This window comes from Leopardus geoffroyi, chromosome D3, assembly GCF_018350155.1.
Source record: "Leopardus geoffroyi isolate Oge1 chromosome D3, O.geoffroyi_Oge1_pat1.0, whole genome shotgun sequence".
Taxonomy (NCBI): Eukaryota; Metazoa; Chordata; class Mammalia; order Carnivora; family Felidae; genus Leopardus; species Leopardus geoffroyi.
In genome coordinates, this window is record NC_059339.1 from 195,646 (window position 1) to 209,988 (window position 14,343).

General features: G+C 41.5%; 1 protein-coding gene and 1 long non-coding RNA gene across 3 annotated transcripts in view; both read right to left on the reverse strand.

The window, feature by feature from the left end:
• Window positions 1-415: 415 nt before the first annotated feature.
• LOC123587728 lies at window positions 416-1,743 on the reverse strand. The gene is made up of 2 exons (XR_006707484.1): window positions 827-1,743; window positions 416-723 (listed from the first exon to the last, which is right to left on the reverse strand). It is a non-coding gene; the product is annotated as an uncharacterized LOC123587728 (long non-coding RNA).
• A 2,020-nt stretch (window positions 1,744-3,763) lies between these two features.
• ZNF268 (zinc finger protein 268) overlaps window positions 3,764-14,343 on the reverse strand; it is a 32,261-nt gene continuing 21,681 nt past the window's right edge. For both annotated transcript variants that reach the window (XM_045457113.1, XM_045457114.1), the window contains 3 exons: window positions 12,118-12,244; window positions 11,745-11,840; window positions 3,764-7,178 (listed from right to left, as the gene is read on the reverse strand). In XM_045457113.1, coding sequence (XP_045313069.1) covers window positions 4,741-7,178; window positions 11,745-11,840; window positions 12,118-12,244 — 2,661 coding nt within the window. In that variant the 3' untranslated portion in view covers window positions 3,764-4,740. The remainder of the gene's footprint in view (window positions 7,179-11,744; window positions 11,841-12,117; window positions 12,245-14,343) is intronic.

Sequence of the window (14,343 nt, forward strand, 5' to 3'; positions counted from 1 at the left end):
CAGTCCACAGGCAACTGCCTGCTTGTCTTGCTTTCCCTTTTGCTACGTGGGCCCTCTCCTCTTCCTGCAGTTTCACCAAGGATGAGAGCAGAAAGTCTCTTTTCTTATAGAAAGTGCTTTCTACTTCCTACTGCCATGCTCCCTGGGGTTCGTGCTCTCAGTTTCTAAGATGTCGTAGCTTGCCCAGTCTAACCAGAAGCAGAGCAACACAACTGATACGCATCCAGTCGAGATCCTACTTTATTGGCAATTCTCTGGATTTGCCTGAGGTTTATTTTGGTTTTCCTAAATAGACAACCACACCTCCAAACAATGGAAGTTTTTTTTTTTTTTCTGCCCTCACCCCCAATTCCTTGTTTCCACACATTGGCTAGAATTATCACACACTATTCAATAAAAGTGATGGCCATTCTTGTAATTTTCTTAATATAATGGCATATATCTACCAATAAGGACATATGTCCAGTTTTGGAACATTCTGTTTGCAAAGTTAAAGGATTTAATTTCCATTCCTAATTTAATAATATTTAAAAATCATCTAGAGTATTACATTCCATCCAATGTGTTATCTACACATATTGAGATAATCACATGGCCTTTCTTTTATCTGGTAGTGTGATTAATTTTATGAAGATTTTCTAAATACTAAATCTCCCAAACATCATAGTGTATTTTTATAGGGTGACATTCAGCTGCATATAACAGATCCAACACTCTTCCTACCTGAAAAAGAAAAGGTGGCTTAAACAAGGCAGTTCGTGCACCCTTGCGTAAAAGATACTCAGATGTTAGTAGTGTAGAGCTGGTACAGCAGCCCCGTCGTTACCAGAAAGCACGGGCGCAGGTGGCTGCTGTCCTTGAGACGAATCCAGGTTCCACGATGGATGCTCGATCTCCAACCATCACGTGTGTTGTGTATTAAAGTGGGAAATGATTCCAGAACACTAGGGGGCTTTCCCTATTGTTTTCTTTACAGCCTTTCCATCAGACACGGTCAGCAACCCCTACTTCATTACTCAGAATTTAGTAGCAAGACACTTCACTACAAAAACAATGGAGAAATGTAACTTTTTGGCTGAGCTCATTGTCAGTATGAAAACTACAGTGATTGGGCACCTGAGTCGCTCAGTCAGTTGAGTGGGTCCGGCTCTTGATTTCAGCTCAGGTCATGATCTCACTGGTTCATGGGTTCAGGCCCCGTGTCGGCAGTGCAGACCCTGCTTGGGATTCTCTCTCTCCCTCTCTCTCTGCCCCTCCCCTGCCTCAATATAAATAAATAAACTTTAAAATAAAAAGGCACAGTGACTCTGTTGGTAATAAAGGGACATTGGGTTCATGACTAGTAGTCTGCTACACGTATTGTCATGGCTTTAAAAAAAAAAAAACCTCCACATTGTTGAATTCATTTTGCTATTAGATTTAGTACATTTTAACCTATGTTCATAAATACAAATCATGAATTATCCACCCCCCGTGTCGATTTTTGGGAAAAACCGTAAAATGCTGGATTATCTTTCCTTGAATTTTCCTGAGAATTATCAGCTATTACTAAAAGTCTGGGGCTGGGGCAGGGTTAGAAGGGCTAGACAGATTTCAAGCCAGAGATTTAATTTTTTACTTTTTCTTATTGTTTGTTGGTTGTAAATCTATTCATTCTGTTAAATTTCATTTATCTGGTAGATTTTCTTTTTTTAAAGATTTTATTATTTTATTTTTTTAATGTTTGAGAGAGAAAGAGCGTGAGTGGGGGAGGGGCAGAGAGAGAGGAAGACACAGAATCCGAAACAGACTCCAGGCTCTGAGCTGTCAGCACAAAGCCCAATGCAGGGCTCGAACCCATGAATCGTGAGATCATGACCTGAGCCAAAGTCAGACACTTAACCAACTGAGCCACCCAGGCACCCCTATTTTATTTTTAAGCAATCTCTACGTGCAACATGGGGTTCAAACTCACAACCCTGAGATCAAGAGTTGCACACCCTACACTGACCAGTTGCCCCAAATTTTCTTTTTAAGATTAAGAACTTAATGTTAGCATTAGCCTTTCCCACAGTATTTGATTTCAACGTTGTTGAAACATTATAATGTTGTCAACATTATATCGACATTTCTACTGGGCAAGGTTGCATGTGGGTTTGCATCACACAATACGTTCACACAATTCATTATTATGTGTGAATCTTCCTTGGAACATCTATGACAGAACACATGCTCATTACATTTTCCAGATGTAGGGAATACACTCGACCAAGTATCTGACATTCTTCCCTCAAGCAAACTTTCTCTTCTCTTCTGTGAATCATCCTTCTTTACTCCAGGTATCTTTAGATTGCATCCTGTGTAACGAGCTGAACCCAGGAAGGACCAGGCATTCAGAAATCATTAAACACCTCCTTCAAAGGAGGGTAAATGGTGGTATTCCCTCCTCAAGGACAGAGGACAAAGTTGGAGGGGATTCAAGAGTATCTGTGGCTTGAGGGGCGCCTGGGCAGCTCAGTCGGTGGAACGTCCGACGTGATCTCAGGGTTCGTGGGTTCAAACTGCACGTCGGGCTCTGTGCTGACAGCTCAGAGCCTCCAAGCAGGTTGGAACCTGCTTCAGGTTCTGTGGCTCCACCTCTCTCTGCTCCTTCCCTGCTCACACTCTGTCTCTCTCTCAAAATAAGTAAACATTTCTTAAAAATTTAAAAAGAGAAACATCTGTGGTTTGCAATACGCTACTCCTGAGTGTAGCCGCGATTGCCAGGGTCCCAACTCTCTTCAGGTTAATGTTCATTCACATAAAGAAACTGGAGAGGAAAACTGACCTCGTAAGAAGGAAGCTGGCACAGTGACTCTTCCCCATCCTCACTCTACAGCAACACGTACACACGTACCTCGGACAACTGCAGGTTTGGTTCCAGACTACCATAGTGAAGCAAATGTGGCAATAAACCGAGTCAAATGAAGTTTTGTTTCTTAACGCATATAAAAGCTATGTTTACACTACACTGTAGTCTATTAAATGTACAATAGCATCATGTCTAAAAAAAGCAATGTACATACTTTAATTTAAATACATTGCTAAACCATGCTGAGTTTTCAGCAAATCATAATCACTGACCACAGATCACCATAACAAATAATGGCAAGTTTGGAATATTGCAAGAATTAGTGAAATGTGACAGAGACATGAAGTAAGCAAATGCTACTGGAAAAATGAAGCCAATTCGTTTGCTCAGTGCAGGGTTACCACATGCCTTCAATTTGGGAAACAGCATTGCCTGCGAAGGACAATAAAATGAGGTGTGCCTGAACACATTTCAGCAGTGCCACTAAAGGTGTCATTTGAATACGTTAAAAGCACACCAGATAACTCCTACAAAGATAAGTGAATTAGAATTTTAAAATGACAATAACTAAAGCTATCCTGGGTAATCTATACAGAAAGAACTAATTAATAATTGCAGGAAAATGTTACCAGAAAACAAAAGCTCAGTTTGCTTTTTGGTACTTAAGGAGTCCATGAGAGATTCAAAGTCTGGAATATCTCAGCCTACTTTGACGATCACGTCAAGTCCTTGGTAGGGCACCTTGAATGATGGCCCCATCAGGACCTCACACACTGTGAGAGATTATCTTAGTGAAAATCAAGATGTTCTAACTAGTGAGGGCAGAAGAGATTCCAGCTACACAAACACATCAATTATGCACTATAATAATGTACGTAACTAAAGAAGTAGCCGCCAGGCCCACTTACAAAAGGTACAAAACAGTAGAAAAGGTTTGTAGTATTGAAATGTATTTTTAATAAATCATATTATTCTAGAAACAAGTTGTATTTCTTAAAAAGAATAAGTCCCTGGGCAATGGCATGTATCTAACTTATCTCTCATATGTGACACTCACAAGTGGAATGCCAAACTACACATAACTCCTGTAGTAAAAGGAAGATAACATCTAAATATCCCTGTAGGTCTTATGATGTATTTCTGGTTATCCTGATTATATTTATTTACATTGTAAAAAAAAAAACAAACAAAAAAAAAAACACACACTTTATATTCCATTATGAACATGCCTATCATTTATAGTTGAATATTGTCTCCAATATTTTCCTAACAATCTGGAACATCTGGAACATAATTTCCCTTACAATAATTCTTAAATTATCTTCCAAATTAAAATAACAGTGAAGAGAACCTTTCTACTGAGGCTTTACCCCTTTTGACACATTCATAGATCTTCATTCACAATATATTTTTTTAAATAGAAGTTTGTCTTTCCTAGATGAAGAATTTCCCTAATTTATAGCATGATTTCTCCAAGGTATGATTTTCTGATACCTAAAGAGTGTGCAATTTTGATAATTCTGCCATTCATTGCCTTTACACGTTCTCTCATTAAAATCCTACGGTTTAAAATTAATTTCAAAGGAGTGTGCTCCATATTCACGTGCTTTATGAAACTTCCTCTTTGCAAATTTTATCACAGTAAAAAAATAACTTTCCAAAATTCACTTCATTGATATGGCTCCTGACCTGTACAAACCTTAACAAAGGATGACCTACCGGGCTCACTGAATTCATGACATTCCGTGTGCATTTACTGTTTTTATTTTATATGCAAAAAGCAGCTTTCTGTGGGTGCCCTGCCACATGCTGTGCGTTCATAAGGTTTCCATTCAGTATTAGTTTTCTGGTGTACAATGAGATTATTTCAGTTACAGAGTTTCTCTTCTGTATGAATTTGCTGGAGTTTCCTATGAGTTGACTTTTGGAAGAAAGTTTCTTACATTTAATTCATCGATATGTTTTTCATCTGCATGCGTTCTCTGATGCATAATGAGCTGAGACTTCCAACAAAAGGCTTTCCCACATTCAGTGCATTTACAGGGTTTCTCTCCCGTATGAGTCCTCTGGTGTGCACTGAGAATTGACTTCTGAGAGAAGGTTTTTCCACATTCATTGCATCCATAGGGTTTCTCCCCGGAATGAGTTCTCTGATGTACAATGAGCTGAGATTTCCTAATGAAGGCTTTCTCACATTCACTGCACTCATAGGGTTTCTCTCTTGTGTGCATTCTCTGATGTACAATGAGCCGTAATTTTCCACTGAAGGATTTCTCACACTGACTACATTTATAAGGGCTTTCCCCTGCGTGAGTTCGCTCATGTACAATGAGTAGTGACTTCCAAATGAAGGCCTTCCCACATTGGTTACATTCATGTGGTTTCTCTCCGGAATGAGTTCTCATGTGTATAATGAGGTAGGACTTGCTACTAAAGGCTTTCCCACAGTCACTACATCCATAAGGTTTTTCCCCTGCATGAGTTCTCTGATGAGAAATGAGCTGATCTTTCCTATTAAAAGCTTTTCCACACTCACTGCATTCATAGGGATTTTCTCCTGTGTGAATTCTCTGATGTACAATGAGCTGTGAATTGAAACTGAAGGATTTTCCACATTCACTGCATTCATGTGGTTTCTCTCCTGTGTGAGTCCTCATGTGTATAATGAGGTAGGACTTGCTCCTGAAGGCTTTCCCACATTCGCTGCATCCGTAGGGTTTCACTCCCGTGTGACTTCTCTGATGCACAATGAGCTGGGACTTCAAACTAAAGGCTTTTCCACACTGATTACATCCATAGGGTTTTACCCCAGTGTGAACCCCCTGATGTACAATGAGCTGTGACTTGAAAGTAAAGGCTTTTCCACATTCACGACAACTGTAGGGTTTCTCCCCTGTATGGGTCCTCTGATGCACAATCAGGTTCGACTTTGTGTTAAAGGCTTTGCTGCATTCGCCGCATTCAAAGGGTTTCTCGCCCGTATGAGTTCTCTGATGTATAATGAGCTGTGACTTTAAGCCAAAAGTTTTCCCACAGTCACTGCATTCATAGGGCTTCTCCCCAGCATGGGTTCTCTGGTGTGAAATGAGCTGGTATTTCCGACTGAAGGCTTTCCCACATTCATGGCATTCATATGGACTCTCTCCTGTGTGAATCCGCTGATGTATAACGAGTTGTGAATTAAAACTGAAGGCTTTCCCACAGTCACCGCATTCGTGGAGTTTCTCTCCTGTGTGAGTCCTCATGTGTATAATGAGGTAGGACTTGCTCCTGAAGGCTTTGCCACATTCGCTACATACAAAAGGTTTCATTCCCGTGTGACTTCTCTGATGCACAATGAGCTGGGACTTCAAACTGAAGGCTTTCCCACACTGAACGCACCCATAGGGCTTTACTCCTGTGTGAACCCCCTGATGTACAATGAGCTGCGACTTGAAAGTAAAGGCTTTTCCACACTCAGTACAACCATACGGTTTCTCCCCTGTATGGGTTCTCTGATGTACCATAAGGTTTGACTTTGTATTAAAGGCTTTCTGACATTCACTGCATTCAAAGGGTTTCTCTCCTGTATGAATTCTTTGATGTATAACGAGCTGTGACTTCAAACCAAAAGCCTTACCACATTCATTACAACCATAGGGTTTCTGCCCCGAATGAGTTCTCTGGTGTGAAACGAGCTGGTCTTTTCTACTGAATACTTTTCCACATTCACAGCATTCATAGGGATTCTCACCTGTGTGAATTCTTTGATGTATAACGAGTTGTGAATTGAAACTGAAGGCTTTCCCACATTCACTGCATTCATGGAGTTTCTCTCCTGTGTGAGTTCTCTGATGGACAGTGAGGTAGGATTTGCTGCTAAAGTCCTTCCCACATCCCTTACACTTGTAGGGTTTCTCTTCTGCGTGAGTTCGCTGATGCACTGCAAGGTATGACTTGCTGCTGAAGGCCTTCCCACAAAAACCACATTCAAAGGGTTTTCCACCCATATACACCTGTTGGCATATGAGTGGCGACTTCTCGTTGACAGTTTTACCAGATTCATTACTTTCACAGTATTTGATTCCAGTAACAGTTTGCTCGTGTTTAGAATGATGGAATGGTTCCCTGTATGCATGAAACTCATTAGGATTCTTTCCAGCAAAACCACTATTGAAATCTATATTATATTTAAAACTCATTCCATGAGTGATGTATTTATGAAGCTTTTGTCCTGAAGAATCATAATTTGTACTAAGAAGACATAGTTTTCCAAATGCAGTACATTCATAGTTTTTTGCTATACTTTCCAGCTTGCCTTGATTTTCCTGATGCCAGTCCATACGATCATCAATTTCCAGGACTTTTTCTAGAAATGAGAAAATAGTTACATGTTAAAAATAATAACAAGATCCTGGCAGAACATAAAATCATCTTAAAAATGCCATCTCATGAGATTATACTTTTAGTTTCATCTATCGGATCTGAATATAAATAAAACCTCAAGTATAAACGTAATGAAACTCCTGGCCATTGGGAAGAACAATCAAAACTAAAAATGAAGGGGCACCTGGGTGGCTCAGTCGGTTAAATGTCCAACTTCAGCTCAGGTCATGATCTCACGGCTGCTGAGTTTGAGCCTCGCCTTGGGCTCTGTGCTAACTGCTCAGAGCCTGGAGCCTGCTTCGGATTCTGTGTCTCCCTCTCTCTCTCTCTCTGCCCCTCCCCCACTCGCACTCTGTCTCTGTCTCAAAAATAAATAAAAATTAAAAAAAAAAAAAACAAAACTAAAAATGAAGATAGGCATAGAAAACTGACAATGCATACAGATGGTTTTAAGTCTTGAAATTTTGCATAATGAGTAAAGAAAACAAAATAGGTACAAGGAAAAATAAGGAAAATATAAAGCAGTTGGAAGGGATCTCAGCATTATATTCTTTCAATAAATAATTGGATCAGAATTTAGAATGGCATCTGACTTCTCATTAACATCACTAGAGGACAAAAAGCAGAGCATTCAGGAGTAAAATATAAACATTTTTGGAGGCACAGGTCTCAAAATTTGTATCACATGCACTCTTTCACAGGAAGCTACTTGAAGAGTGCTCTAATAAAACCAACCAAGAAAACAGATGACACAAAACAGATGTAGAAAATAAAACCTGGGACTCCAGGATAAAAACTGGTACACCCAGGACATGAGAAAAACTAGGTTATAATGGAGAAAGTCAAAAAGAAGTGATGTCATCAGGAAGAGATTGACAGAATTACTAAATTGGTTGACTGTACCACAGGAATATTTAGACATGTGAAGAAAAGTCTGGGGTTAATGATAAATACATTAATGATGAGAACAGGGAAGACTTGGCAGACAAATAAAACAACTCAAAAGAAAAGAAATGATCTATGAACAAAAATTAACACCATTGCGTATTTGCATGATTTACCTGTGAACAGAACTTCCATCGTCATAAAGGTGTAAGAACTGAAGACCGATCTAACCCAAATGAAGTAACTTTATTAAGATGACTGGGGTATAAGAAGAGACAGTGTGTGTATCATGGGGAGTATGAAGGAAGGAGGGTGAAAGAGAATTAAATCATTACACTTTTATACTGAATAATCATTATTAAGGGGGAAAATCAAGATGCACTACAATAGGCTGGTTATTTAGAAATATGGAAGCAAGTGGAGCCAAAAGGGATGACACAGTGGCTGAATCTGGGGGAACAGAAAACTGAGAGGGGGCAGGGTGAACAGAATGCTGTTTACAACAAAACAAAAGCCAACGACAGAATGCAGACAGGGAACGAAACACAGGACTAAATCCTCAGGCACAATGACAAATATCTGGAGGCTGAACAGAAGAGAATGGGTAGACCTGATCTAGATGCCAAAATGAGAATCAGATTTGGTCATGTGTTTGGCTAACAGTCTTATCCGTGCAGACTTTCAGAGTTTGTGGACACCGAACCTATCCTAATACGCTACCCTTGTAACCCTTCTCTGACTGGCGCCATACCCGTCCTTACCGCTCTTGGTTAGCACAGCTCTGACTTCCTTCCTTTGACTTCCCGAGAAACCTAATGCATTCTCTTCGCAACAATAATGGCAGAAAATGATATTATGGTTGGTTGTCACAGGAAAAGTTCAAAGAATTCAAGAAACAGGAAACAATACCAGAGCCGATGAATGGAAGACAGAAATTCCTGAACTTAAATATTACTTAAACGTAACTGAAGATGATTCCTGGCTGTCCCTGGAAGGTAGTCCCTGGAAACTCAACTTGCACCAACAGAATTCAGACACTGAAGCTACAGAAAAACATTCTCCTGAATGACCATCTTGAGTGTAGCCACACAAGACAACAGCAAGAGAATTATGCTCAGAGAGCAGAACCAAGGACTCATGAGGCCACTGCCACACCAGGGAGTCCTGGCCCCGACCAGGGTTTCAACGCACTGCAAACCAGGGACTTGTGTGTGGCACTCACTGCAGTGGCTCTGTTTTACCTACTCTGCAATTCTCTGGCTGGTTGAATATGAATAACTTACCTTCAACTGCAAGCCACCAGACCATGAAGAACTACCACCAGGTCTGACTGGGAACAAGGATCCAGGACTTGGGCTAATACAGTATTAGAAGGAAAACAGGGGTGGCGGAATATTTTTGAAGATGGATGGACCGGAAGATGGATGTGACTAGAAGCTACCTCTCCGAAGAGGTGGACGAAGGTAGACAGCGCTGCCTACCCAACAATCTTTCCTCCCTTTTCCTGGCTGGCAGAAACCTGATTTTTTCCCCAAACCCATCCTCAAGGCCACGTGCTTCAGTCAGGGAAATGGGGACCTGTCTCCATTGCTACCTCTACCCCTCTCCCCAGAAGGTGAAGCATCCTTTAAATGAGTCAACACTGGTACGCCCACTTCCCTTGCCAGAGCCTTCTTCAGACAGGGGCTGTGATAAAAACCTACCCCACTGAGTATGGCAAGTTTGAGGAGATTTCTTGGAATAGGCTTTACCACCTCATAAAAACAGCCCTGTGGAAAAAGCAGTTTTTCTTCTACTGGGGCTAGCATATCTGCAGGCGTTGGCTGGAACTGTAATAGCCATCTGGTGACCATGGGGAAGAGAACCTGGGAAAATGCTGACATACTGAGAATGGCAGGGAACAACCAGACTTTCGGTGATTTACTGAGTCAATCACTTAGTCAACCCTACAGCTGCCCTACTTCAGGACTTCTTGTGATGTGTACCAATAAATCGCTTCTGCTTAATAGGTTGATTTCGGATTGATGAGAAATTACAGCTGAAACAATCCTAATGATACAAACACCAACGTGATTCATATGGCCCTGCCTGTGACAGATTAAACTCGCGTAGGGAAACATACCTGATAGTAACACGAAGATGAACTAACACAAAAGGACCAAGATGAATACATTTGATTAATAAATACAATGACCAAAAATGAGATATTGGCCTTGGTGTTGGTGGGAAATGGGAATATGGGAAATTTAAAAGACTTCTCTCTAGAGAACCAAAATATTAACAGATTTCAGCAACACTAGTGAAGAAAATGGCACATAAAAGAGATTTCAGCTGACTCCCCAGTGGCCAGAGAAAGAGCTGGAAGCACAGCAGAATGAATAAACAATCAGAAGGTGACAAGAAAGTACGATGTAGCTACGGAGCAAACCAATGGACAATTCCAGTTCCTGAAAATGAGACTGGGGGGGGACACATGCAGGGAAGATGCCCTCTGGACCAATCTCAGTCCCAAAAAGCAGATGAAAGACAGACGGGCTGTCAATTACCAAAAAGAAAAACAGTTTAAATCTTCAGAATGGGTACCTTTTAAAGGTTATAATAAAGAAGAAAAGTAGGGACTATAAAAAGACCCCTTGGACCCAGAAGGAAAAGCAAGCGAGGCCAGTAAAGCGTGAAAAGAATAAGTGCTTCACCACGTAGTGTGTGAGTGGGTTCAGTGGGGTGTCACCTGGGTAAGGGGGGAAAAGGGCTCCAGGTGGAATAACTAACATCCAGGACTGTAGGATGCACTTAGAAATGACAGTGACAACTTATCCTAATAGATTTCAAGGACCAGGAAGAAGGTTGGGACTGTGGTTGTTGATTTAAAAATATAATTAAAAAAATATAAAAAAGAGATATAAAAATATAATTAAAAAAAAAAGAAAGTAGAAGGGTGTGTGATAGTCACACTGAGTAAGATAAAGAGGAAGCTTCTTTAAATGGATGACAAAGGGGGCGCCTGGGTGGCGCAGTCGGTTAAGCGTCCGACTTCAGCCAGGTCACGATCTCGCGGTCCGTGAGTTCGAGCCCCGTGTCGGGCTCTGGGCTGAGGGCTCAGAGCCTGGAGCCTGTTTCCGATTCTGTGTCTCCCTCTCTCTCTGCCCCTCCCCCATTCATGCTCTGTCTCTCTCTGTCCCAAAAATAAATAAACGTTGGAAAAAAAAAAAAAATTAAAAAAAAATAAAATAAAATAAATGGATAACAAGGGGCGCCTGGGTGGCACAGTCGGTTAAGCGTCCGACTTCAGCCAGGTCACGATCTTGCAGTCCGTGAGTTCGGGCCCCGCGTCGGGCTCTGGGCTGAGGGCTCAGAGCCTGGAGCCTGTTTCCGATTCTGTGTCTCCCTCTCTCTCTGCCCCTCCCCCGTTCATGCTCTGTCTCTCTCTGTCCCCCCCCCAAAAAAATAAATAAATAAACGTTGAAAAAAATAAAAACATAAATGGATAACAAAACGAGTCTACTATCCTGGGAAAGTAGAAAAAGGAACAGAAGAGAACGGGAAGGAAAGGGAGAAAAAACGGTAACAAATGAGACAAAAGGCACAAACGTGAGTTGTACGTCACATCAGAATTCACATCAACTCTGAGTAAGGAGGAAAAGATCCACGTATCTTGATCGCTCACCTGGATGGCCTTGACTTGGGATTTGGGCCTGCAACATCCACAGTTCTTCTCCTTGCTCCAATTTGAAGATGATATCAGGTTTGGTGTCTTGATAACCTGTGAATGGAAAATCACAGACAACCGGGGCCAAAACTACCACAGACCCTGAAGAATAGGGAAGATTCAGCGTGGAGGCAGCATGTCGAAGCTGCCCTATGCCCACAGCAAAGTGGAGACCGTTCCCCTAGCATATTCTGATGCCAAAGGGAGAGTAAGAAAATCCGGCCTTTAAATATGTCTAAAATCACAAGTAATTTCTTTGCAAAAGCCACCCGCACCCAAGAAGGGGAAGCTTGGAGACCACACGCAGTCCTTTCAGTGAGGGAGCGCCTACCCAGGGACACCAGGTGGCTGTAGTTCTCCAACATCACACTCCTGTACAGGTGCTTCTGAGCTGGGTCCAGCAGCCGCCACTCTTCCCACGTAAAGTCCACAAACACATCCACAAATGACAACGGTCCCTGAAAGAGCACATTCCTATTGAATCTCAAATCATTTTACTGAGCTTGTGGGAAACAACAAGCTGCCTAGAAGGTCCATTGTTCACATTCTACTTTGTGAGAAAAGCTAGAATTTATTGAAAGCATCCCTTCGATGTGTATTAAATCACTCAGCCTTTCACTCAACCTATGAGAATACCCGGTGCCAGACATCCAGTGGGGTGCAGGTGATATAAACTGGAATGAAACACAACTCTGTGCACAAGAAGTGCTCACCACTACATAGGAAAGCAAAGTTAAACATCTGTGAACCTATCTGGGAGTCAAAGAAGCTAAGATGAATGAACACACAGAGCACAACAGGGGCACAAAGGAGGAAGCTGGCAAAGTCATTTGAAAGTGTCAGGCTGAATCTATAAACGGGTAATGCTGGGGCAGCCACTGTGAGAGAAGGCATGTCACAACTTAGGTGGAATAAAAGGGGAACAGCTCTAAGGAGTGGCCAGTGTGTGAGGCACGTGATCTGAACAAGAAGATACACAGATGGCAATTAAGCATATGATAAGATGTTCAACATCATACATCATTAAAGAATTACCAATTAACAATAAGACGCCATTACACACAATTAGAATGGCTAATATTAAAAAAACTAGTCATAACAACACCAAGTTTCATAAAAGATGTGAATATAAACACCCAAGAAGCTTGACAGACACCAACAAATATGAGCTCAAAGAAACCGACGTCGAGACCTATTATAATCCAATTTTCTACAAAGAATCTTGAAAGCATCAAGAAACAATTGGTCCCCCACGAGGATCCTCAGTAAGATTATAAGCAGATTTCTCATCAGCACCTTTGAAGACGTGAAGGCAATGACCTGATCTATCCAAAGCGCTAAAACAAACCAAATTGTCAACCAAAAACCCTGTATCTGTCAAAACTGACCTTCAAAAGTAGAGGGGGAAATTAAGGCATTCCCAGAAAACAAACGGGAGTTCATTTGTTAGACCTCCCTGACAGAAATGCTCCAGAGAACAGGTGAAATAAGAGTAGAAAATAACTCGAAACTGTATGAAGAAATAAAGATCTTAATAAAGGTTGATAAATGAATAATTGCAAGAGGCAGTGTTATTTTTTTTTTTTTTTCAACGTTTATTTTTTTGGGACAGAGAGAGACAGAGCATGAACGGGGGAGGGGCAGAGAGAGAGGGAGACACAGAATCGGAAACAGGCTCCAGGCTCTGAGCCATCAGCCCAGAGCCTGATGCGGGGCTCGAACTCACGGACCGCGAGATCGTGACCTGGCTGAAGTCGGACGCTTCACCGACTGCGCCACCCAGGCGCCCCGAGGCAGTGTTATTTTAACTTCAGTTTGTAACTCCACAGTTTGTTTCCTACATATTATAAGAAACTAATGCATTTAAAATAATTATTAGTCTGTGCGTGGGGTCATGCAGTGCATAAAGCTGTAATTCTGTGACATCAATAACCAAAAGGGGTGACGACAGAGCTGTAAAGGAGCAGAGTCTTTGCACGGTAACAAAGTTAAGCTGGTGTAATTTCAAATCAGCTCTGTGCTGACAACTCAGAGCCTGGAGCCTGCTTCAGATTCTGTGTCTTTCTCTCTCTCTCTCTCTCTCTCTCTCTCTCTCTCTCTGTCTCTCTCTCTCTCCACCTCTCCTGCTCACCCTCTGTCTCTGTCTTTCAAAAATAAATAAATGTTAAAAAAAAAAGTAAAACAAAACACCTTGCTCTATGACTGCATGAAGCTGACACAACTCACGTGTGCCTCTTCAGAGTGTGCTCGTGACACCCGTGAAACAGAATCAAGAGTTATGAAAGCAAACCACACACACGGACACCTGACAGATGACAAGGGAGGCAGGCATAGGAAAAAGTCAATCACGTCATGGGCCCGGGACAACTGGATAACTCTATGAAAAAATAAATCTTGCCTCCCACCCACACCAAACAAAAATGCATTCGAGATGTATTACAAACCTAAATGTGAAAGGTAAAATAATGAAGAAAATGTCTTCATGAGCTTCAGATAGCAAAAAAGTATTTAAATTGGACACAAAGAGCACAAGCAATAAAAAATTATGAATCAGAAT